Raw genomic sequence first — 25,286 nt, 5'->3', positions numbered from 1 at the left:
TTGCTGCGCACGGGCTTTCTCTAGTTGCGGCAAGCGCACAGGCTTCTCACTGCGGTGGCTTCTCTTGTTGCGGAGCACGGGCTCTAGGAGTGTGGGCTTCAGTAGTTGTGGCTGGCAGGCTCTAGAGCGCAGGCTCAGTAGTTGTGGTGCATGGGCTTAGTTGCTCCGTGGCATGTGGAACCTTCCTGGACCAGGGCTCGAACCCGTGTCCCCTGCATTGGCAGGCGGATTCTTAACCACCGTGCCACCAGGGAAGCCCCTTGCCTTTAACTTTTATTTTTGTTTTCGGCCGCACTGCACGGCATGCGGGATCTTAGTTCCCAACCAGGGAACAAACCCGTGCTCTCAGCAGTGGAAGCGTAGATTCCTAACCACTGGACCACCAGGGAATTCCCTTGCCTTTAACTTTTTGTAACCATTCCAAGCATACAGAAAGCTCAGACATGCGTATACTTTTACCTTTTATCTATCCATTCCATATTTTGTTCCAAAACAGATTTGGAGTATGTTTTGTTGTAATATATATTCTACAATGTGTTTAAAATGTGCATTTTGTTTTTTTGAGAGTGGCTGAATCTTTCTTTCACTGTAGAGTTGGATGTTCTGAACACTAGAAAGAGTACTGGATCAGGAGGCAGAATACTGGGACTCCCAACTCTGGCTCTGTCATCAAGTGTATGGCCTTGGGTTAATACCTACTCACTAAGTTTCAGAACTCATCATTGCAAAATGAAGAACTGAACTAAAACAGTGAGTCTCAAAGCTGTGGACATTGAGACCCTTTGAGGGGACCCATAAAGTCAAAATTATTTTCATAATACTAGAGCTGTCTGCATTGTTTGAGTTGTGAGCACAAGTAGAGTTTTCTCTTTGGAATACCATTTTTACTTTTATAGACAAACTCTGTTTATTCAGATTTGGGTAACTGGCAGATAGGTGAAATGAGTATGTCACTTTAAGAAAACAACTGACAGTATTTAATGGCAATGATAAAATTCAAGCTTTCAAGCAAAAATCAGAATTCTGGAGAAGCTGTATCTGTCACTGTAAGCTTGACAGCTTCCCAATACTTAAAGATTGTTCTGATGAGATGGATATTAAGATGTAATTTTAAAATATTACATATTGAACTATGTCAACATTTGGAAGATCTGCATTACTTGGTGAATCTACTTTTTCCAAATCATCAGTGCATGATGTTACAAAACATGCATGACTAAAAGATCCATTCAAAGGGAAAGATAGATTAAAATCTGTTGGTCTACTAAATGACCAACAGATTTATATGTTATACCTATCAATATTTACCATATTAGAGAAGGGCATATTGGAGAAGAATATCCTAGGAAGAAGCAACAGCATAAATGGCCTGAGATAGGAAAGTTCTTGGTAAACTGAAGCACCCTCAAAGAAGGCACTGAGATTGGAAGAGTGAGAAGTATGTGGTGAATTGAGGCAGGAAGTTAACAGGGGTCAGATGATACAGTGTTATAGGTCATGGTGGGTAGAGACTTTAGATTTTAATTTGAATGGGATGAGGAGCCATGGGGATTGTGAGTAGAGGAGTGATGGGATATGCCTTTTTTTAAAAGGCTCACTGCCTTTATAAGTATTGAGAATAGGCTGCAGGGAGTTAGGGCAGAAGCAACAAGACCCACTAGGAGGCTGTTGTAACAACCCAGTGAGAAATAATGATGGCTTGAACCAGGAAATAATAATGGGGCGAATAAGAAGTGGTTGAATTCTGGGTATATTCTGAAGGTTAAGTCAATAGGATTTGCTTCCAGATTGGACGTAAATGTGAGAGAAGGAAAGCAGTCGAAAAAGAGTGCACCGAGGGTTTTGGTCTGAGCATCAAAAGGAGGAAGCTGCCATTAATTGACATGGAGAAGGCTGTAGGAGAGCAAAGCCTCACCTCCCAACAGAGCTGAGAAGGGGCTTAGAAGGGGAGAGAAAGAAAAACAATGCGCCTCCTCACCCACTGGAGGTGCATAAACTGAGCTGAGTCTTAGGTTTAAGGCTGGAAACAAGGCTAGATGAGAAACAAGGGATTATGGGAGATCAAAGGGGATGAGCAGGATGTAGTATGTATGAGTCCTAGGAACCACCCCCGCAAAGGATAAATACACACACCCACACACATCCATTGGTCTAACAGATAACAGAGTTCCGCATTGCATCTAGCCTTTAAAGAAATTTACCACTTGTTGAGGTATGGTATCAAAGAATATTCACAATTATTTGAAAAGGCTAATATATACACCTACCCTCTTCCAACTACCTATCTGTATAAGGCTGAATTTTCTTCATATAATTCAATCTAAAAAAACATACATTGCCAGACTGAATGAGGAAGCAGGTATGAGAATTTAGCTGACTCCTGTTAAGCCAGACATTAAAGAGATTTGCAAAAATATAAAATAATGCCTTTCTTCTTACTAAATTTTTCTGAAAATATAGTTATTTTTCATAAATATTGTATTTAATAGGTAATGAGCTTATTATTTTTAAATTATTTAATCAACATATATTTTTAAAATTTCTCAGTTTTAAATCCTAATATGGTAAATATTGATAGGTATAACATATAAATAGCACTTTTTGGGGTCTTCAGTTTTTCAGAAGGTAAAGTGGTCTTGAAACCAAAAAGTTTGAGAACTGCTGGTCAAGAGGATGCCTACGATTCCTTTTGGTGCCAAGACTTCATGACAATACATGACCATGTAATTATCTAAAATCTACTAAGTATTTAATATATGCAGAGTTACAGAAAGTACAAAATATATACTTGTATATAACAAATATCTAATTTCAAGAGTGCTTAATGTGGGCTTCCCTGGTGGTGCAGTAGTTAATTAAGACTCTGCCTGCCAATGCAGGGGACATGCGTTTGAGCTCTGGTCCAGGAAGATCCCACATGCCGCGGAGCAACTAAGCCCGTGCGCCACAACTACTGAGCCTGTGCTCTAGCGCCCACGAGCCACAACTACTGAAGCCTGTGTGCCTACAGCTCATGCTCCGCAACATGAGAAGCCACCACAATGAGAAGCCCACGCACCACAACGAAGAGTAGCCCCCGCTCGCCACAACTAGAGAAAGCCCGCGCGCAACCAAAAATAAATAAATAAAATAAATAAATTTATATATATAAAAAAAAGAGTGCTTAATGTTAGTGCTCTACAAGTGAAATTAATTTGGGAGATGGTAGTTCATTTTTCCAGTTTAGTTAATATAAACAGACCTCAATTAAAAATTTTTTAAATCATGACTTCAAAATTTAAAAACACTTACAGGCATACCTCAGAGATATTGTGGGTTCAGTTCCAGACCACCACAATACAACAAATATCATAATAAAGTGAGTCATACGAATTTTTTGGTTTCCAACTGCATATAAAAGTTATGTTTACAATATACAGTAGTCTATTAAGTGTGCAACAGCATTATGTCTAAAAAAACAATGTTCGTACCTTAATTAAAAACACCTTATTACTAAAAAATGCTAACCAGCATCTGACAATGCAGGGTTGCCCCAAACCTTCAATTCGTAAAAAACACAGATTCTGTGAAGTGCAATAAAGCGAAGCACAATAAAATGAGATATACCTGTACCATATTGTTATTAATCAGTCTACCAAATAGCAAAATAGTACAAACTTCAGTATATACATTTTAACTTCTCTTCAAGTCATGACCTGATTAGAATGTAATTTTAACTTCTTTCATGAATAAAAATTACATAGTCCCTGTTTGCCCTATCATACGTTTAAGTGAAATCTCCCCCTTTTTTCTTTATGTTATAGGGAAAGAAATCCTTAGGCTATCTCATTTTGTCTCATTAGTTTATCACAGATATTTACTATTTCAAAAATAGCATTTTCTCTACTAAGTAGAAAAGTATTTGTATAAAAAAATTTTTTTTCACCATGTGGAAATTCTATTAAACATGGAAGAATTTCTCTAATTTGTACCTTCCTCTTTATCAAACCAATTCTTGGAATCTTAATTATCCCAGCAAATAATTTTCCATTTTTCATTTTCTTCCTAATGGTCCTTTCCCTACATTTATACAAAGTTAGATACAGGAACACCTAGGAAGCAGTGTTCCTTCCTAAGACAGAGACAATGTATATATATGCATATGATTTTATACAGGAAAAGAATCATTGTGCACTTTTTCAATGAACATGTACTGGGAATACTAGGGAGCTCACCGACTAGTGTTAGTAGATTGTCTTCAACTACGGCAAGTGACTAAAATGCAAATACAGAAAGCAAAGCAAGAATAGTTCATAAAGTCTGGCTGGTTAACTTCCACAGCCAGGATATGAATTAAAAAAAGAAATCTGTCTAGTTGAGCTAAATGAGTAGACGTTCCCTCTGTGTAACTCTGAGTGAGTTACCACAACACTCACTCTCCTTAGTTTCAGTCACTTGCCTTAGATGAAGATAGCATTTCTGTGAATTTCTGGGTTGGTTCAGCTGCTCTTGCTTTGATCATGGCTACACTCATGTTCTTTTCACCAGGCAACTTGCTATCTTAAGGGTGTAGGCAGATGACCCTGAGAAGGTGAGTCAAACCAAACAAGTGAAGGTTATCTATAGTTGTGATGGCTTTAACTATCAAGTAATGATTTTTATTTCATATAATCCCTCTATTTTTATCATTTCCTCTAGTTGCTAAAATTTGAGTTTTATTGTAATTGAAAAACTTAATTACTGTACCTCTTCTATTTTCTTAGGAGAAGTTTCACTTTTATTACATTTGAATTCTTCGTTTATCTTTATTCTGGCTGCTAGAAAAAGAAAAAACATGTATATAGTTATTTGCTTTTCTCTTTTTTCTTTTTTCTTTTTTAATATTTATTTATTTATTTTGGCTGCACCAGGTCTTAGTTGTAGCATGCAGGATCTTCACTGCGGCATGTGGGATCCTTTGTTGCGGCATGTGGGATCTTTAGTTGCGGCATGTGGAATTCTTAGTTGCAGCATACGGACTCTTAGTTGTGGCATGCATGTGGGATCTAGTTCCCCCGACCAGGGATCAAACTGGGGGCCCCTGCATTGGGAGCATGGAGTCTTACCCACTGGACAACCAGTGAAGTCGCTGCTTTTCTAATTTATAATTCCTGTCCCAATAATTTACATATTATCCATTATACTATGATACTATATACTATATACATATATCTACTACTTCTCTAGTAGAAAAAATAATTTTGCTCCATGTAAAACAAAGCATAAAAATAAGAAATTTATTTAAAAAGTCCTTGGAGAGCTTTTGACAGGCTGGCAAATTTGTAATTAAACCTAATACATATTTTTAGCACTCTAATACTTTTGTTTCCTGCTTTTTATTTCTAATTTCATTTTGAACCTCTAGCTATGAGATCCTAATAAATTCAAGTTAATACTTTGTTTCTGTAAATCTAAGGATTTGAATTAACATGCTTTTTTTTAAAATGGCAAAACTCAATACATACAAGCATGTTAACCCTACCCCCCCGCCAAACACACACTTAAAATGAAGATATAGCAGCAAAGGGGATATACAAATAATTTTGGGTGCCTTGACTGACAAGTAAAGTGACTGATAAATAAAACTTTTGTTCATATACCACTGAGACTTTGGCATCACTACAGCAGCGTAATTCAATATAACTGATAAATTGCCTTAGAGTGTGCTGTGAGCATTTAATGGAACAATTCATGTACAGTGCTTAGTAAATATGCAGTATTAGCTATTCTTATAATTATTTCACTTAAAAACATTTAAAACATTTAAAACTATGTTATGCTGGTGGAGATTAGCCATAAAACCTTCCTTCTATGCTCGATACATTTCAATATGTAAGGTGGGTAAGAGTTTAGGCTTTGGAGCCAGAATGTTTAGGCTAAACCCCAGCTCCATCTCTTACTAAGTATGATGTGGGGTAAATCCTTTCATATTTTGTCAGTTTTCTCATCTGAAAAAATAGAAATTATGATAGTAACTACCTCACAGGGCTGTGATAAGAATTAAATGAGGAATTTGTGTAAAGTACATATAATATGAGGCATATACTTTAATATTCAAGAAATTTTTTTCGGTAAATTACAAAAACTTGAATTCCTAGGGACAGTGGGGACACTTTATGTAGGTGGCCTCTTTTTTTTAAATGGAGGTTGAATTTTTTTTTTTTTTAATTTTTATTGGGGTATAGTTGATTTATAATGTTGTGTTAGTTTCTGTTATACAGCAAAGTGAATCAGTTATACCTATACATATATCCACTCTTTTTTAGATTCTTTTCCCATATAGGTCATTACAGAGTATTAAGAAGAGTTCCCTGTGCTATACAGTAGGTCCTTATTAGTTATCTATTTTATATATAGCAGTGTGTATATGTCAATCCCAATATCCCAATTTATCCCTCCACCTCTCCCCCAAGGTGCCCTCTTAAAGAGGTTTAGAAACTGAGTATGACCAACACAGAACCTAAGCTTTAGAGCTCTGAGTTCCGGATAAGAGACAGAAACCACTTTAAACAGTGAAATACTGAATTTGGAATCATTTGTGATAGATTCTCTTTCATAGCTGCTGTCACTTCTAGAAAGACACAAGGCATTAACAATATGGCAGTATCTGGTCCTAGAGGATGTGAAAATTTGATTATATAGCAGATAAATGAGTTTCACGGCTTGAACATAAGGCAAGTAATGGAGCACATTGAAATTCTGATCCTTTTTTTTTCCTGATTTTTTATGAAAACTCGATCTTTAAAATTTTTTCTTTGTAGATACTTCTCAAAGAAGTGTAAGGTAAACTCATCTTTATTTAAAAAAACATTAGGGGAGAGATCATGAAGGTCATTCCCCAAGATAGGTCTTGACCACCATACAGGGTCTCTTGTATTATTAGCAGCCACCTGAAGAACGGACTTGCTCCACAGGGGCAAAATATAAACTTACCTTCTAGTGCCCTAGCATCATTTTTAAAAACTTGTTGTCTGGTCCTGTGCAGTGTTTTAAAGAGCTGTAAAACCTATAAAGAAAATTAGAATTCAGACCTCAAAAGAAAAAATTTCACATTTTACATAATTACATGGATTAAACAGTATTTATTTTCTGTTTGTTTTTTAGACTATTTTTCGAAATAGCTGGTGAAAACAAAGGTTGGCCAAAATAACTTTCCCTTGATTATTTATCTTTAAATTAAAAAAAAATTAGCCTTATGTATTTACAAAAACAATACAAAATTCTTTGAAACAAAACAATACGAGAATGGTTAAAAAGTTCATGATTCCCCCTGCCAAAACTAGTTTGCTAAGGTAACCAACTTTACCAGTCTGGTATTTCTTCTTATTTTGCTTAACCTGAGAACTTCACCTGCTCTTAAAGTCATACACACATGCACACAAACTCGTGAATATACTACATCTTAGAAGAGCCCAGAGGAAGATGTTTCAGATAATTTAGGCAGGTTTAATTGTGCTTTCTCAAAAAAGAAGTGGAATGCTGAGACTTCTGAATATTCTAAGACTGTGCTAAAAAAAACCAAACCAAAAGGTATTCAATATTGTCCCCCCAATATTGCTCTTTCTTCTGTCTTCTCAATTTCAGTTATGGAAAACAATGGATTTCTCAAGCCAGAAATCTCTAGGTCATTCTTTAAATCTACCTTACTCCTCATGTAGAAACTGTAGGGATGTTTCTCTAATCTTTTGTATATTCTCCATCACCCAAAACAATTTAAGTTCAGACCTCTCCCTATCTCTTGCTTAGACTACTGACAAAGATTTGTCACTCTGCCACCATTCCCTCCTTTCCCCCAGTCCATTCACCAGATAACAATACCTAAACTTTACTAAGTGTATCCTGTGCGCTAGGCACTATTTTAAGCATTTTACATATACTAGAAAACCTAAAACATCAAAGGCAGATACCAAAACAGAAACAGAAAACAGGGAGCAGAAAACATAAAAATAAAACAAAACAAAGACTGACCAACCACAAAGAACCTTCTCAGAAACATAAATTATTACAAACATGGAATAACAACAAAAAGAAGTTACAGTAAATTTAAAAAGGAACATTCAGAAAATGCCCCCAAACTCTTGGGTATCAAAAGAGTGACAGCAAAGATTAAGTTGAGAAAAACTACCCCGAAAGTTGAATAAGAATTCAGAGATACAAAATAAGGAGAGAAAGGATAAGAAAATTAAAGGAGTAGTCTAGATGGCCCAACAGTTATATTCACAGATCTCCAACAAGACAGAACAAAGAAAACAGCCTCCATCAAGTGCTCAACACAACACCCATGAATAATCTTGGAGGGAAAAAAACAGTTCACGTATAAAAAATAGAAAATCAGAATGGTACGTGATTTCTAAATAACATCACTGTGAGAAGACAATGGTATAAAATCTTCAAGTTTTGTATAAAATGTCCAGCTTAGAACACCATACATATCCAAACTATCACCTAACTTCAATGGCAAATAAACATTTTCAGAAATGCAAAGTCTCTTATTTGCCATACGCCCTTTCTTGGAAAGCTATAGAAGATTGTGCTCCACCAAAATAAGGGGATGAATCACAAAAGAAAAAAAATGGGAATGAGGGACACAGGTGATCCAACATAGGAGAGGCAGAGATGATGGTGAAGGACAAATATAGGTCAGCATTTGTGCAGCCAGCATAGAAAGCAACTAGTCTGGACTATAGCAAAAGGCTATATTGCTCTACAAAAGATGCTGCTAGGAAAAAACGATACTAGTAGACATCAGTTTTGCTCAGAGTTTGGAAATAGCTATGTAGGAAAATGATAATAAAAACAAGACAGTTATTAACTTCAAGAAAAACTGGGACTTCCCTGGTGGTCCAGTGGTTAAGACTCCATGCTCCCAATGCAGGGGGCCTGGGTTCAATCCCTGGCCGGGCGGGGAACTAGATCCCGCATGCCGCAACTAAGAGCCTGCATGATGAAACTAAGACTTGGTGCAGCTAAGTAAATACATATTAAAAAAAAAAGACAGAAAGAAAGAAAAACTAAGACTTAGAAAAGAAAGGCAACATAATCATATATTTATATTAGAGGGCTCAGCTGTGGACAAGTTCTGTATAGTCATATTAATATCAAAGATGAAAAACTGCTTCACCAAAATCTGTATATTGAGAGGAATAGGGTGTAAGGGGGAACTTAGTCCTCAACTTTCATAGACAAAGGTCAATAAATATCCCCAAAGAGGAAAAAAAAAATCAATAGTAGTTTAAACATGTTATTTAGAAACATGGAGGTAAATATCAGAAAAAATAAGTAAAATGATTAAAAGTGCTTATATCTGGGGATCAGGAATTGGGAGTATGTAGAAGGAAGTAGACACCTACTGGTTTCTGTGTAACACTATTTGACTTCTTAAATTTTACACATTTATCCCCTTTATAAAAACTAAAAAAATTGTTTAAAAAGATAAAGGGAAAGGACACTATCAAGAAAGAGAAAAGACAACCCACAGAAGGAAAGAAAATATTTATAAATCGTATACCTGATAATGGGCTAGTATCTAGAATGTATAAAGAACTTCTACAATTCAAATAAAAAACTAATTTAAAAATAGGCAAAGGATTTGAATAGACATTTCTCAAAAGAAGACAAACAAATGGCTATTAAGGCCATGAAAAGATGCTCAACATAATTTGCCATCTGGGAAATACAAATCTAAATTTCAGTGAGGTACCACTTCATCCCAATAGTATGGCTACAGTCAAAAAAAAAAGACAGTCAATAACATGTGTAAGATGTGGAAAAACGGAAACTCTTATACATTGTTGGTGGGAATGTAAAATCCTGCAGCTGCTTTGGAAAAGTTTAGCAGTTGTTCAAAAAATTAAACATAGAGTTATCTATCATATGACCCAGCAATTCCATGCCTACGTATACAACCAAGATGAAAACATATGTTCATATAAAAACTTGTACATGACTGTGCATACTAGCATTATACAAAACAGTCAAAAAGTAGAAATAACCCAAATGTCTACCAACTCATGAATGGATAAATAAAACGTGGTGTATCTATATTGTTATGGCTTGAATTGTGTGTCCCCTCAAAAGACATGTTTAAGTCCTAATCCTCAGTACATGTAAACGTGACCTTAGTTTGGAAGTAGGGTCTTCACAGCTATAACTGAGTTAAAATGAATCATTAGAGTAGGCCCTAATCCAATATGACTAGTATCCTTAAAAGCAGAGGATAATGCCAGGTGAAGAAAGAAACACAAAGGTGTAAGACCACCATGTGAAGATGAAGGCAGAGATTGGAGTGATGCAACAGCAAGCCAAGGAACACTAAGGATTGATGGCCACCATCAGAATTTAGGAAGAAGTAAAGATTCTGCCCAGAGTTTCAGAGGGAGCATGGCTCTGCTGTCACCTTGATTTCAGACTTCTAGCCTCCAGAACTGTGAGACAATAAATTTCTGTTGTTTTAAGCCACCCAATTTGTGGTAATTTGTTAGAGCAGCCATAGGAAACTAATGCAGATTTTACTACTGGGAAGTGGGATGCTGCTGTAACAAACATCTAAAAATGTGAAATTGGCTTTGGAATTGAGTAATGTGTAGAGACTAGAAAAATTGTGAGATGTTTGATAGTAAAAGCCGAGATTGTCTTGAAAAGATCGCTGGTAGAAATAGGGACATTAAAGGTGGTAGAACATCATAGAAACCCAGGGAGTTTAATATTACAAGAGCGGTGGAAGAGGTTGCATGGGATTAAGAAAAAAGTGAGAAGTAAGTAAGCCTAATCGTTTTACATGCTATTCAGGGAAAAAACAAAGTGATTCCGTTAGTACAACAACCAGTATCCCTACTTTAAGAATTAGTATTAAGAAAAAGAAAATGTCATCATTACTGCCTTAGAGCTAATATCACCTTGGAGTTAATAAACTTTCATTAAAATGTAGACAGCTAGGTCACAGACTGTCTTCTCTTTCTAATTTACTTATATTGATTGGACAAATTCTGGCAGTATATATGGAAAGTCAAATTACTTAGCCTTTTTGCCTCAATTTTCTTGAATAATGGGCTAATTTTAAGGGTGGATGATATAATTTCTGTACTAGGTTTCACTTTAGCTGGTTAGTACTTATCTGTCTCTTCTAAGTCTGGGTTATATGCCCCTCTTGAGTACATCCACAGCAGTGGGCACTTACTACAATTACTTGCTGTGTCCTCTACTTCCTGAAAGGCTTCTCGGTCATCTTTGTATCTTCCACATGGCACAGGTGTCTTCTACACACGGCAGTTCTCACCAAAAGTGTTTTTGGAATGAATTCTATTTAATTTCATTTGTATTCAAGTTTTCCAAGCAACTTCCCACTTCGAGGATGGTCCATATGATATTTCTTCTTCATAGAATACTCTTTTCTCTATTCTCCTAGCTAGGTTCTAACAAAACTTCAGGTCTCAACTTATACTTTTATGAGGGATTTTTTTTTTTTCTTTGCATCCCTCCACACAGGTTAAATCTGAGTTATGTGCTCATAAAACACACTGTATTTTCAACAGAAATATATATCAGGGAACTTCCCTAGTGGCGCAGTGGTTAAGAATCCACCTGCCAATGCAGGGGACATGGGTTCGAGCCCTGGTCCAGGAAGATCCCACATGCCACGGAGCAACTATACCCGTACGCCAAAACTACTGAAGCCGGTGCGCTCTAGAGCCCGTGCTCCGCAACAAGAGAAGCCACTGCAATGAGAAGCCCGCGCACCGTAACGAAGAGTAGCCCCCGCTCGCCACAACTAGAGAAACCCCGCGTGCAGCAACGAAGACCCAATGCAGCCAAAAATAAAGAAAATAAAAGATAAATAAATTAAAAAAAAAAAAAAGAAATATAGATCAATGGAACAGGATAGAAAGCCCAGAGATAAACCCACATACTTATGGTCAACTAATCTATGACAAAGGAGGCAAGGATATACAATGGAGAAAACACAGTCTCTTCAATAAATGGTGCTGGGAAAACTGGACAGCTACATGTAAAAGAGTGAAATTAGAACACTACCTAACACCATACACAAAAATAAACTCAAAATGGATTAAAGACCTAAATGTAAGACCAGACACTATAAAACTCTTAGAGGAAAACATAGGCAGAACACTCTTTGACATAAATCACAGCAAGATCTTTTTTGATTCACCTCCTAGAGTAATGGAAATAAAAACAAAAATAAACAAATGGGACCTAATGAAACTTTAAAGCTTTTGCACAGCAAAGGAAACCATAAACAAGACAAAAAGACAACCCTCAGAATGGGAGAAAATATTTGCAAATGAATCAACAGACAAAGGATTAATCTCCAAAATATATAAACAGCTCATGCAGCTCAATATTAAAAAAACAAACAACCCAGTCAATAAATGGGCAGAAGACCTAAACAGACATTTCTCCAAAGAAGACATACAGATGGCCAAGAGGCACATGAAAAGCTGCTCAACATCACTAATTATTAGAGAAATGCAAATCAAAACTACAGTGAGGTATCACCTCACACCAGTCAGAATGGGCATCATCAGAAAATCTACAAACAACAAATGCTGGAGAGGGTATGGAGAAAAGGGAACCCTCTTGCACTGTTAGTGGGAATGTAAATTGATACAGCCACTATGGAGAACAGTATGGAGGTTCCTTAAAATACTAAAAATAGAATTACCATATGACCCAGCAATCCCACTACTGGGCATATACCCAGAGAAAACCATAATTCAAAAAGACACATGCACCCCAGTGTTCATTCCAGCACTATTTACAACAGCCAGGTCATGGAAGCAACCTAAGTGTCCACTGACAGATGAATGGAAAGAGAAGATGTGGTACATATATACAATGGAATATTACTCAACCATAAAAAGGAACGAAATTGGGTCATTTGTAGAGACACAGATGGACCTAGAGACTGTCTTACAGAGTGAAGTAAGTCAGAAAGAGAAAAACAAATATCGTATATTAACACATATATGTGGAACCTAGAAAAATGGTACAGATGAACCGGTTTGCAGGGCAGAAATAGAGACACAGATGTAGAGAACAAACGTATGGACACCAAGGGGGGAAAGCGGGGGGTGGGGGGGGAGATGAACTGGGAGATTGGGATTGACATGTATACACTAATATGTATAAAATAGATAACCAAAAAGAACCTGCTGTATGACAAAAAAAAAACCTCTATTTTCAATTCAAAGCACTTACTACACTTGTAATTAAGTAATTGTTTAAACTCTCCCTACCTGCCAGATTTCTGTATGAAGTTATTGTTGCTTCCACTATGCCTAGACGGTATAGGCTAAATGCTGGCTGTTAGGTGCTACTAGTAACTATTATGGACACTCAGTAAGTTTTTTGAATGAATAACCGTTTACAATTCTGTTTCTCTTGGTCCTGTGACGTATATCGAAATGTACTAAGAACAGAGTTCAGTAGTACACGAGGCACTCTTGGTGGCTCCCTGTTATTGACCAACCATTATAAGCACTGCTTTTCCTCCCTAGACTATAGCAGGCCGTTTCCCCTTTTCCATATCTCAACCAGTGACAGGGACTGGTCTCAGCCGGCCATGCTGATAATACTTAAAGTTAGGGATGGCTGGTCCCAGAGAATTGTACACTGGCCAGGAATGCGCATCAGTTTGACAAGAAATGAATCCGAGACCAGGTCCTCGGGGATGTGACCCCCCGACCCCGGCAGGGCCATCACTTCCCAAGCTCGTTCAGAATACTCAGGAATCACAGGTTTCTGCTCTGTCTCGCTAAGTGCTACTTTTGGCAAACGGTTTTGTCTGGAATCGGTTTCCTTGGTTCCTAGACGTCTGTGCACCTTCTGGTTAACTGACAAAACCTTTCACCTCATCGGATGGTTTCAGCGCAGGACTGACTTTGGGGTCTCGTACAATTCCCAACGATGTGAAATGGGCCCCTCACACAAACACTCGGTGTGGAGATGGCAAGGGGGCAGAACTCAAGTCGCCGGCATGCATCACGGACAAACATTCCGTACCCAGTAGACGAAGAAGCAGGACCACCTGTGTCGCCCTCTCTCCTCCGCACCTGCACAAACCTTCGACTGCCCTGCAGGGTCGGTCTCCGGCTCCTCAGCTGTAAAGGCCACATACTCCGTGGAGGGTCCTGAACCCCAGCTACAGAGATTCCAGACTACGTTCGCAAGGCCGCGCTCTTACCCACCCCGCCGGCATCGTACCCAACCCCTCCCCGGACCCAGTCACCTTGGCCGCCTGACCCATGGCTCGCCTCACAGCTGCGCCTACTTCCCCAGCGGTCGAGCCGCCCCGCCTCTCGGCAACCAGTCACCGCCTGGTGTGGACGGTCCAACACCCCGTAGCCACGTTCTTAACGAGCCGCAGCCAATCACCACGCAGCAGCTCCTTCGTAGCCCCGCCCCCCGTGAAGGGACAGGCGAGAGGTGTTTGCTAAGCCGGTACCCTCTGGGAAAACCGCGAGGAGCAGCCGAGCTCAATTACAGCCGAGAGGGGAACGGAAATCACCTGGACGCCATGTTAGTTAAGGGCAGCGGCACTTCCGGCCATTTCTGAGGCAACCGCCGGTGGCTGAGTGTGGATTGACACTTAACTGATGGCTTCGGCACCTTTATGTCCTTTCCTCCTGTTTGGGGGTTGGGGTTTTCTGTTAAGGAACCATTATTTTAACGTTTCCGGGTTGCAAATGTGTCCTTGCAAAAGTGCATAAATAAGAGCCAAGCCCTAACAACTATAGTAGGCGTTGACTGGAACGCTAACTCCCAAAAGCGCTATTGGTACATTATCCCACTAAATTCCTCTAGAAGGTGAGGTTGAGTTACTTGCTCAAGACCACACGATTAGCAAATGGAGGTCTGGGATATAAATGCCTATGATTAACCTGAAAGCTCAGTCTTACCCTCTACTCATCCTGCCTACTCAACTTGCCCTACTCCTTGGTTTTGCTGGTCAAGAAGTTGGAAACAGATAGTTTATTAGCAGCATCATGATCATAAACAATCATAAAGCATTTAAGTACATTTAACTTATGACCTTGCAAGCATCAAGAAAAAAATCTCAACCTGGCTCCCATCGCATAATCATGTTTTGTCTTCCCTACCCACCCCTCAGGTTAACTTTTAGGTAAAATGGACTTTTCATTAGGAATGAAAGATTTAGACCAATGGATATCCAAGACCCTTTTCCTTCTCTGTGATTTATGTCATTTTAAAGAATATTGCAAGTCATCATGAGAATAGCAAGATAATAGTCGACTTTTTAAAAATTAAAATGCATTGGATTTGCAAAAGAATGTTTAACATAAGCAATTAAACCAAATATACTGGATACTGTCTTTTATCCAGGAAACAATAAATTAGATGATCTTGTGACATTGTATAGTAGTGCCTTCTGATTGCTAATGAATGATTCAAAGATGCCTATTTTCATTTTCAGTTTAGAATCACAGCCCAATCTCCTGAACATTCATAATTTATTTTTATAATTTCTGGCTAATTAGGGTCCTGTATTCAGTTAATCAAAGCCACTTATCTGCCAATATTTCAAAGTATAGTTTCCATAGTGCCCAAAAATCAATTCAGTCCTGAAGCTTCTCTTCTCTTGAGTAAATCTGTATGGTTCCTTGAGCTGTTCCATAAAAGAGGTGACTATTCTGGTTGTTCTGGGAATATGTCTTGGTTTGTTGGCATCTCAAAGTGTGGGACCCAGAACTGAACAGGAAATTCCTACATGTTCATCATGTAAGGTCATGGAGTATGTGGTAGGCTGACTAATGGCTTACAAAACATGTCCCTATTTAAATCCTAGGAACTTTTGAATATATTATTACCATTTATGACAAAAGGGGCTTTGCAGATGTGATTAAATTAAGGATTTTAAGATGGGAAGATTATCCTGGGTTGTCTGATGGGCCCAATGTAAACACAGGATCTTTTTCTTTTTAAGATTTATTTATTATTTATTTATTTATATTTATTTTTGGCTGCGTTGGGTCTTAGTTGTGGCACCCGGGATCTTCGTTGAGGCACGCGGGATCTTTCGTTACAGCACGCGGGCTTCTCTCTAGTTGTGGCGTGCGGTTTTCCTCTTCTCTAGTTGTGGCACTCAGGCTCCAGGGCGGGTGGGCTCTGTAGTTGTGGCACACAGGATCCAGAACAAGTGGGCTCTGTAGTTTGCGGCATGCGGGCTCTCTAGTTGAGGTGCTTGAGCTCAGTAGTTGTGGCACGCCGGCCTAGCTGCCCCGCAGCACGTGGGATCCTAGTTCCCCGACCAGGGATCGAACCCGCATCCCCTGCATTGGAAGGCGGATGCTTTACCACTGGACCACCAGGGAAGTCCCAACACAAGGATCTTTATAAGTGGAAGAAGGAAGCAGAGTCAGGGAGAGGTTTGCAGATGCTCTTCTGTGGTCTTTGAAGATGGAGGAAGGGCCAGAAGCCCAGGGGCTCAGGTGGCCTCTAGAAGACAGAAAAGGCAAGGGAACCGTTCTCCCCTAGAGCCTTTAGAAGGAATGCAGCCCTGCTGACACCATGATTTTAGCCCAGTGAAACCCAATTTGGACTTCTGACTTCCAGAATGTCATCTGCTTGTGGCCCCTTCCATCTTCTAAGTCAACAGTGGAGCATCTTCAGTCTTTGACTCTCACCCCTGCTTCCATCATCATATCTCCTTGTCTGAGTCTCACTCTCCCATATCCCTCTTTCATTTAAAGGGGTCCATGTGACTACACTGGGCCCACCTGGATAATTGAGGAATCTCCCCACCTGAAGACCCTTAACTTAATCATATCTGCACATCCCCTTTACCATGTAAAGTAACATATTCACAGGCTCCAGGGATTAGGAGATGGAAATCTTCTGCCTATCATACCCACTTTGGGTGAAGCTGGTCAATAAGGATGAAATGGAAGGAAATGAAGTAGGAGAAGCAGCCATGGGCCTGATCACTTAAGAGCTTATAAGCCAAGTTTAGGATTTTATATTTAATTCTATGATGAAATGCCTTACCATCAGGAGAGTGACATCATGATTTACATTTTATAAAAATCATCTTGGCTACTGTATAGCAAATGGACTATAGTAGAAGCAGATAGGCAAACTAGGAGGCTCTTGAAGTACTCCAGGCAAGATATGATAGAGACTTGGATTAGGGTGGTGGAGTAGAGGAGGTGAGAAGTGATTAGATTCATATGTGTTGAAAATCCACAAAGAAGAGTTGATGATTGCAAGGCTTTTGGCTTGTGCAATTTGGTGAATGACATTATAGTAGATGTAAAATGCTGCAGGAAGAGGTTTTTAGATTGTTTGTTGTGAGGGAGTAAAAATAAATTTGAAGTGCCTGGTAGACATCCTACTGAAGCTGGTGAGTAGGCAGAAATATGTATCATACACCAATCTGGAATTAAGGGGTCGGGAGATAAATACTGGAGTCATTACTCTGTAGATAGCAAAGCCTCTTAGTGAAAGATGACCATATTATTTACTACCCAACCCAGTATATATTCATTTTTTAATTTTGACAATTTCAGTCTTACAGAAAAGTTGCAAGAATGATAGATAGAATTTGCAAATACCTTTCACTCAGTTTCCCCTACTGTTAACATTTTACTACAGTTGCTTTATCCTTTTCTTTTTTGGGGATCTCTTTACTGTTTGAAAGTGAGTTGCAGACACAATACCGCTATACTCCTAAACACTTCAGTAGGTTTTTTTCCTACAAAAAAATTCTCTTACATCAGTGGTTCTCAAAGTGTAGTTCCCAGGCTAGCAGCAACTGCATCACCTGGAAACTGTTAGAAACCTAAATTATAGGGCCCCACCCCAGATCAACTGATTTTGATAATTTTGCTGTATGTATGTGGGGAAATTAACAAGACTTTCAAAACTATTTCCTAATTTGTATGCATTATTTAGATTTCACCAATTGTCTCAGGAAGGTCTTTAATACTAAAAGTACTAAATGGGACACTTTTGTGATTAAAGGGGACCACTATCAATAATTTTGCCAAGGCAAAGTGGTAAAGGTATAATTTTTCATAATAAGGACACTTGGAGATTAAGTGTTAGCTAGAGAAGAGGGTGAAGAATAGAATGCATTGAGAGGCCTGGAACAGAAGGCTCACTATGAAGGAGAAATAGCATCCAGAGAGGTAGGAGAGTGAAGGCTTTTGCTGAAAAGAGGGCATGGTCAACAGTGGCAAATGTTGCCAAGGGGTCAAGTATAATGAGAACTGGAATTGCCTATAGGATTTTGTAAGTGGAGGTCCTTAGTGACCTTGACAAGAGGCAAATGGTTTCAAAAAAGAAAGATAAAGTGGACACAATGTATAGAAAACTCTTAAAAAGGAGCAAAGACATGGAGGGGTATGTGGGGTTAGGAAAGGTGTTGTTCTTTTAAGGTGGGGCATCTTACATTATGCTGATTAATGCTGGGAATAATTCTTTGCAGAACAGTCTAGGGAGGTTTACAAACTACTGATGCCTGGGTCTCTCACCCCCAGAGAGTGATTTAACTGACCTGGGGTGTGGCCAAGTTCCCGGGGACTTTTTACATGCTCCCCAAGTGATTTTAACGTGCAGTCAAGGTTGCGAACCACTGCTAGAGAAAAAAAAACGGATGCAGGAGGGCTTACTTGCTGGAGCTAAGACCTATGTAGCTGACAAATGAAGTTATCATGGTGTCTCTGCCAGCAAAAACGGCCAGTACTGCTTAGGTTATCAAATCTTTTCAGTTACAGTATCCGATTTTTCCTACAAGCGTCCATAAGTTAAGTAAAGGGCTTACTGCAGTAACAACGCTCCCCGAGAGACAAGAAAGAAAGAAAAACGACCTTGGTGCGGAACCCTCGGGCCTCCAATCAGGAACCGCCCTCCAGCTTAGTCGCGCCGAACGATTCCCCTACAGCTGCCGCGCGCCCGCAGCAGCCCAGCGCACTTCGCCAGTGCGCACGCGCACGAGCTGCCGGGAAAGAGAGCAGCGGTCCCCCCGCAGGCTTGGCCACCAGCTCCCGCCCTCTGCCAGCTCCCACGGTTCCTCCCTCCTCCCGACCTTCTCCTCGGACGGCCGCGCGGGAGGGAGGCTGAGATGGCAGATGAGATCTCTAAGGCTCAGGCCGCTCGGCCTGGTGGCGACACGATCTTCGGGAAGATCATTCGCAAGGAAATCCCAGCCAAAATCATTTATGAGGATGACCAGGTAGGCACCGGGCGCCGCCTCGCTCGTGGGCTGAGGCGGGGCAGCCGCCTGTGGACACGCGGGTTTCCCGTGGTGGGAAGGGAAGGGAAGGGAAGAGTCGGGGTGAGGGTGCGCCGCGGAGAAGGGAAGGCAGCGGGCCGCCTCGCGCGGCCTCTGCCTCGGGCCCGCAGCCAGCGGGCTGGGCCGCGGCCGCTCCGAGGCGGCCGGCCGGCGCGTGTCTGCGCTCCGGTTACGCGTTATCAGCCCGGAGCGCTGGCCAGGCCGCCGGGCGCCCGCGGGCCCGCGCTGCGGGGTCTGGGCGCTTGTTGTGCGCGCGCCGGGTCCTCGGCCTGAGCGCCCGCCTGCTCCCCGACTGCCTCAGACCTCTCCTGTGTCAGGAATCTGACAATCTCGCCCGCGCTCTGCCTGACAGGCAGAAACCCGATCGCACCCTGAACTCGGGCCCAATCTCCGCGATCTCCCGCGCACAGCCGGCCTGCCCGGGAGCTCCCGGGCGCCTGTCCCCGCCGCCTTGCGCTAGAGGGCCGGGGGCGAACGGCCTGGGGGCGGCACAGACGCGCTGGGCCTGGGCGAGGGCCGCTCGCCAACGCCACCCGGACCCACCCCCGCCGCCCATTCTCGGGCCTAGGACTCCTGAGATGAGAGTGGGCCTGCATCTAGGATTTGCTTTCCTTTGGCCCCTCCCGGGAAGAATGGTTCCTTTTATATTTTACAGGAAGCAATTTTATACCAAGGGATTAAGAATGTCGTTTTTGTTGACTTCACTCTAGGTGAAACTGTTTTAGAAAGGCCGAGTTTATTTGACTTCGAGACATCTTGTATAAAATATTTAGTGGGCGGTTATATTTATGGATCTCACATAAAGCTGGACAGGTTGGCTGATTTAGATACAAGGTTTGTGAACTTTAATAAATTAGCTGTATGAAATATGGAATATAAGGAAACATTTTATGCTACTAGTAGCGTTTTTAGATTCAGAACACCTAAGATTTAATTCCTCGAGGTGAATTTATTTAAATATCTTTATTTGTCCGTTAGGGGAGTTCTTTTGTTGTAGGTAATGTGTATTTCTTTAAAAACATTTTAAGTTTCTTTTAATAAATGATCGTTGAAATACTGACTTTTGAGCCATCAAAGTTCCAAGGTGTAACAGCATGAAGCAATCTAAATGATACAGCATTTTTGTACAGAGTACCAAGTAGAATAACTCCTGAGACAGTTAAGCTGGGATAGGTTCTATTAAACAGCTTCCACCTTCAGTAGAGAACAAGAGATTCAAAACCATTCAAGTGGTATGGAATTTGTCTAAATGTTACTTATGCTCTTCATTTCTACAAAAGAGAATAGATATATTTATTAAGTAATTGAGTAAAGTTGGAAGAAGTCGGTGTTGGTCAAATATCAGCAAATTTCTCATTACAAAAGTGATCACCGCCATAAAGGAAAAAACCCAAATTGCACAACCAGGACTCCTGACCTAGGGAAGGTGGGGACGTGAATCAAAAGATTTCCTTTAAGTGGCGCTGGGAAAGTTGGATAGCTGCATATAAATCAATTAAGTTAGAACACACCCTCACACCATGCACAAAAATAAACTCAAAATGGCTTAAATGGCTTATGTTTAAAGACTTAAACATAAGACATGACACCATAAAACTCCTAGAAGAGAACACAGGCAAAACATTCTCTGACATAAATTGTACCAATGTTTTCTTAGGTCATTCTCCCAAGGCAATAGAAATAAAAGCAAAAATAAACAAATGGGACCTAATCAAACTTACAGGCTTTTGCACAGCAAAGGAAACCATAAAAAAAAAAAAAACGAAAACCGAAAAGACAACATACGGAATGGGAGAAAATAGTTGCAAATGATATGACCCACAAGGGCTTAATTTCCAAAATATACAAACAGCTCATACAACTCAACAACAAAAAAACAAACAACCCAATGGAAAAATGGGCAGAAGAGACATTTCTCCAAAGAAGACATACAGATGGCCACAGGCACATGAAAAGATGCTCAACATCACTAATTATTAGAGAAATGCAAATCAAAACTACAATGAGATACCACCTCACACCGGTCAGAATGGCCATCATTAAAAAGTCTACAGGGCTTCCCTGGTGGCGCAGTGGTTGAGAATCTGCCTGCCAATGCAGGGGACACGGGTTCGAGCCCTGGTCTGGGAAGATCCCACATGCCGCGGAGCAACTAGGCCCATGAGCCACAATTACTGAGCCTGCGCGTCTGGAGCCTGTGCTCCGCAACAAGAGAGGCCGCGATAATGAGAGGCCCGCGCACCGCGATGAAGAGTGGCCCCCCTTTTGCCGCAACTAGAGAAAGCCCTCGCACAGAAACGAAGACCCAACACAGCCATAAATAAACAAACAAACAAACAAACAAACCCACCCACCCACCCAAAGTTTAAAAAAAAAAGTCTACAAATAAATGCTGGAGAGGGTGTGGAGAAAAGGGAACCTCCAACACTGTTGGTGGGAATGTAAATTGGTGCAGCCACTATGGAGAACAGTATGGACGTTCCTCAGAAAACTAAAAATAGAGTTACCATATGATCCAGCAATCTCACTCCTGGGCATATACCTGGACAAAACTATAATTCAAAAAGATACCATTAGACTGTAGTTCCATGAAAAGGACCAGAGGACCACACGTACTGTGTCCAATTCTGATTTCCTAGCATTTATTACAGTGTTTCCCATGGGGTTAGTGTGAAAGAATGATAAGTTTAGGCTGTAAGATTATATATGAAAACCTTGATTTTTCCCCCCTCTTATTCCAGTGTCTTGCTTTCCATGACGTTTCCCCTCAAGCACCAACACATTTTCTGGTGATACCCAAGAAACATATATCCCAGATTTCTGCAGCAGAAGATGACGATGAAGGTGTAAGTACATTTACTAACATTAATTTTCTTGTTTTTTAAATTGGGAGACTAAATTTTGACTTTAAAGTGATGTCACATTTTCATTTTCCTGAGGGCATTACTGAGAAAAATCAGAAAATCATCAGGGGTTCAATGCAATGTATAAGTAGTTTGATTTTTTAATGAGATGTAACTGACATATAACATATTAGATTTAAGTATATAACATAATGATTTGATATATGCATATACTACAAAATGATCACAGTGGGACTTCCCTGGTGGTCCAGTGGGTAAGACTCTGCGCTCCCAATGCAGGGGGCCTGGGTTCAATCCCCAGTCAGGGAACTAGATCCCACATGCCTCAGCGAAGATCCCGAGTGCTGCAACCAAGACCTGGCGTAGCCAAATAAATAAATAAATTTTTTTTTTTTCAAAAAGAAAATGATCACAGTAAGTCTTGTTTACATCCATCACCACAAATTCTTTTTTTTTTTGGATTTTAATTCCTTTATTCAAATGATCTCTGGGCTTAAATTTACAAAACAAATTTCATCTTTAGACTTTCATTTCTCCCTGAGAATTTGATAAAGAGAAAAGATGTATATTCACATTAGATGTAGTTCCATGCTTTTAGTTTTTTTAATTAGAGAACCTTACTATTTTCATTGTCTTATGCAGAACCTCTGATATGCTATGTTGAGCAATGTAATTGGACATAGTTTGGCATGGAAAATAGGAAATTAATTTTCAGCCTTTGAAATGGAGTATCTTTAGTGTTGACTGATGAGTGTATTTTCTTACCCATTTCCTAGCCTTCTGGGGTCAAAACTACACTCCCACCAACAATCCCAGAATGATGCCCAAAAGAAGTCATCACCACAAATTCTTAAACAAAAAAGGGTTCTAAGCAAGGATTAGTTGGTGAGACTCATTTTTCCTTAAGTAAGAAATAGTGTTATCGTACAGGAGAGGGTTCATTGGCTCTTCTGTTAATGCCGTTAAAGAAAAATAATTACTTGATTTTGCTAGGAGGTACTGGCCTCAATTAAAATTTTTCCTGGTGCTCTTTGTAGTAGATTATATAATTGTTCATAAATACTATTTTATTTAGGGGTACATTATATTTCTGACCTCACTGATGTTGGGCCTGGTCGTATGACTTAACTTGGCCAATGAGTACAAACAGAAGTGATACATGTCTTTTGAATAGAAACTTTAAGAGCTAGCACCCAGTTTGCCATGTTCTCTCTTGCCTCTGCCACTGTGATCATACAGAGACTGTTCTATCAGCCTGGGTTTCAAAGTGAAAAAGATGTAGAATATAGAGCCTGGTCAACTTGTGATGAAGATGTAGTAAACACAAGAAATGTATGTTTGTTGTAAACCAGATTTGGGGGTGGTTTGTTAACCACAGCATAACCAATTCTATCCCGACTGATACACTCCCCCATAACAAGCAAGCAAGGTATCTTGCCTTATTAAGAAAACTTAAGTACCACTTGGAATATGATTTAAAAATTGTTTTAATTGAGCAGATTTTTGTCTCTAATTCGTTTATTGAAATTAGTAATTAATAAATACCTAATCTTACTGGGTTTTTAATTGTAGATTATATTATATTAGGATTAAAAGTGTTTCCAAATATTTGCCCAAAGTCTGTTTCAGTTTGGCAGTTTTTTAATTTAATATTTCAGCTTGGTAGTTTGTTACATGATGACAAGAAGTTGTAAATTACCATTGCTTAAGAAACTTTTTTTTTTTTTCCAGCTTCTTGGACATTTAATGATTGTTGGCAAGAAATGTGCTGCTGATCTGGGCCTGAAGAAGGGTTATCGAATGGTGGTGAATGAAGGTTCAGATGGGGGACAGTCTGTCTATCATGTTCATCTCCATGTTCTTGGAGGTCGGCAGATGAATTGGCCTCCTGGTTAAGTGTGTTGTAGGGATCATTTTCCCTTCTCTATGCAGTGATCAGGTCTGCAAGTTCCAATATGCAAAACAATACTTTTTTTTGCCTGTGTATGGAGAGATTGCAGAAATAATTTAAAAAACCCATACGTAATAAAAGACATTGTTGCATGGTCTGAATTCTGTATTTGACTTATTTTAAAAAACATATTTGTTGGAATGTTTGAAGGTAGAGTTCATAATTTGGGAGGTTTTTGTTTTTTCTCCCCACGGAGGACTCAGCATATGTACATGGCTATAATGGTGTGAGTGATCTTTGAAGACAAATTTAAAAATTTCATAAAATTAGCTTTAGCTTTGAAATATCCTTTTAGGGTAAAATATTAGTCCAGGAGAAGATTTTCTAATCCAATTCTCTTATTTTCTAAGAAAAAAGGAGTATGTGATATGATTGATCCAGAAAATGACAGTTGTGGGTCTAGCAAAGATGCTTTTTGTCCAGCTCACGTGTTTCTCCTGGACTACTGGGGTAGTGTGGAAGGGGTGAAAGTAGATTTGTCACAGAATCTTTGATGACCATGTGAAGCCATACAATGATGTTTCCTTGTTACCTAATGCTATTTATTATAAAGACTTGAAAATATATTATTTAGAATTAACTCTCCAAATTGAAAACTCATTGTTGTGAATGTGTATGTGCACACTAGCAAAAATTTTTAGGTTATGCATGACTCTGGCTATATAGAGTTGGGGGGAAATCTCAGGGTTTGAGTTCTTATGTAGGCTGACAACAAAACTTTTTTTTTTTTGGTCTTGCCATGCACCCTAGCCTTTCTAAGTTTGTGCAGGGCAAACAGGTTTGCTTCTTTGCTTTCCTTCATGTAGGCATTTCCAGCTTCTAAAATTTAATACTTCTTGCCTGCTTTGTCTCTTCTCTCATTCTCTTTGTGTTTATGGGTTCCTTCCATTTTTAATCCCTAAGACCATTTTAGTAGATTTTGACACATTTTATTGCAAATTGTTTTTCTTCTAAATTTTTAATTTTATTAGTGACTTAAAAAATTTAGAGGGGGTGGATTAGGGAAATTGGCTGTATATGTCCTACAAGTGAGTTTTTTCCAACTGTCATTTTTTTACTTTGTTTATGGTGTTTGTTTAAAATATTTATATAGTTAATGTATCAATTTTTAATTTAGTTCATATTTTTAAGAGCCTTTCCCACCCTAGGAGGATTTATAAAAGAAATTATTCCCCTAATACTT

The 25,286-nt window shown here is 39.6% G+C and overlaps 2 protein-coding genes and 1 non-coding gene across 3 annotated transcripts in view; 2 read left to right on the top strand and 1 right to left on the bottom strand.

The window, feature by feature from the left end:
• LYRM7 (LYR motif containing 7) overlaps positions 1 to 14,351 on the bottom strand; it is a 37,034-nt gene extending 22,683 nt beyond the window's left edge. The window contains exons 1-3 of the mRNA XM_061188133.1: positions 14,264 to 14,351; positions 6,952 to 7,024; positions 4,726 to 4,796 (exon numbers count right to left, since the gene is read on the bottom strand). Of these exons, the coding sequence (XP_061044116.1) occupies positions 4,726 to 4,796; positions 6,952 to 7,024; positions 14,264 to 14,281 (162 nt within the window). The 5' untranslated portion in view covers positions 14,282 to 14,351. The remainder of the gene's footprint in view (positions 1 to 4,725; positions 4,797 to 6,951; positions 7,025 to 14,263) is intronic.
• Positions 14,352 to 18,966: 4,615 nt separating this feature from the next.
• On the top strand, positions 18,967 to 24,204 carry HINT1 (histidine triad nucleotide binding protein 1). The gene is made up of 3 exons (XM_061188134.1): positions 18,967 to 19,228; positions 22,030 to 22,134; positions 23,884 to 24,204. Exons 1-3 carry the CDS (start codon positions 19,118 to 19,120, stop codon positions 24,046 to 24,048), a joined length of 381 nt encoding a protein of 126 aa, XP_061044117.1. The 5' UTR covers positions 18,967 to 19,117; the 3' UTR covers positions 24,049 to 24,204.
• TRNAG-CCC (transfer RNA glycine (anticodon CCC)) lies at positions 22,389 to 22,461 on the top strand. The gene has a single exon. It is a non-coding gene; the product is annotated as a tRNA-Gly (tRNA).
• Positions 24,205 to 25,286: the final 1,082 nt, after the last annotated feature.

The sequence above is a fragment of the Eubalaena glacialis genome, chromosome 4 (genome assembly GCF_028564815.1).
Source record: "Eubalaena glacialis isolate mEubGla1 chromosome 4, mEubGla1.1.hap2.+ XY, whole genome shotgun sequence".
Classification (NCBI taxonomy): Eukaryota; Metazoa; Chordata; class Mammalia; order Artiodactyla; family Balaenidae; genus Eubalaena; species Eubalaena glacialis.
This window is presented reverse-complemented; position numbering and strand designations above follow the sequence as displayed.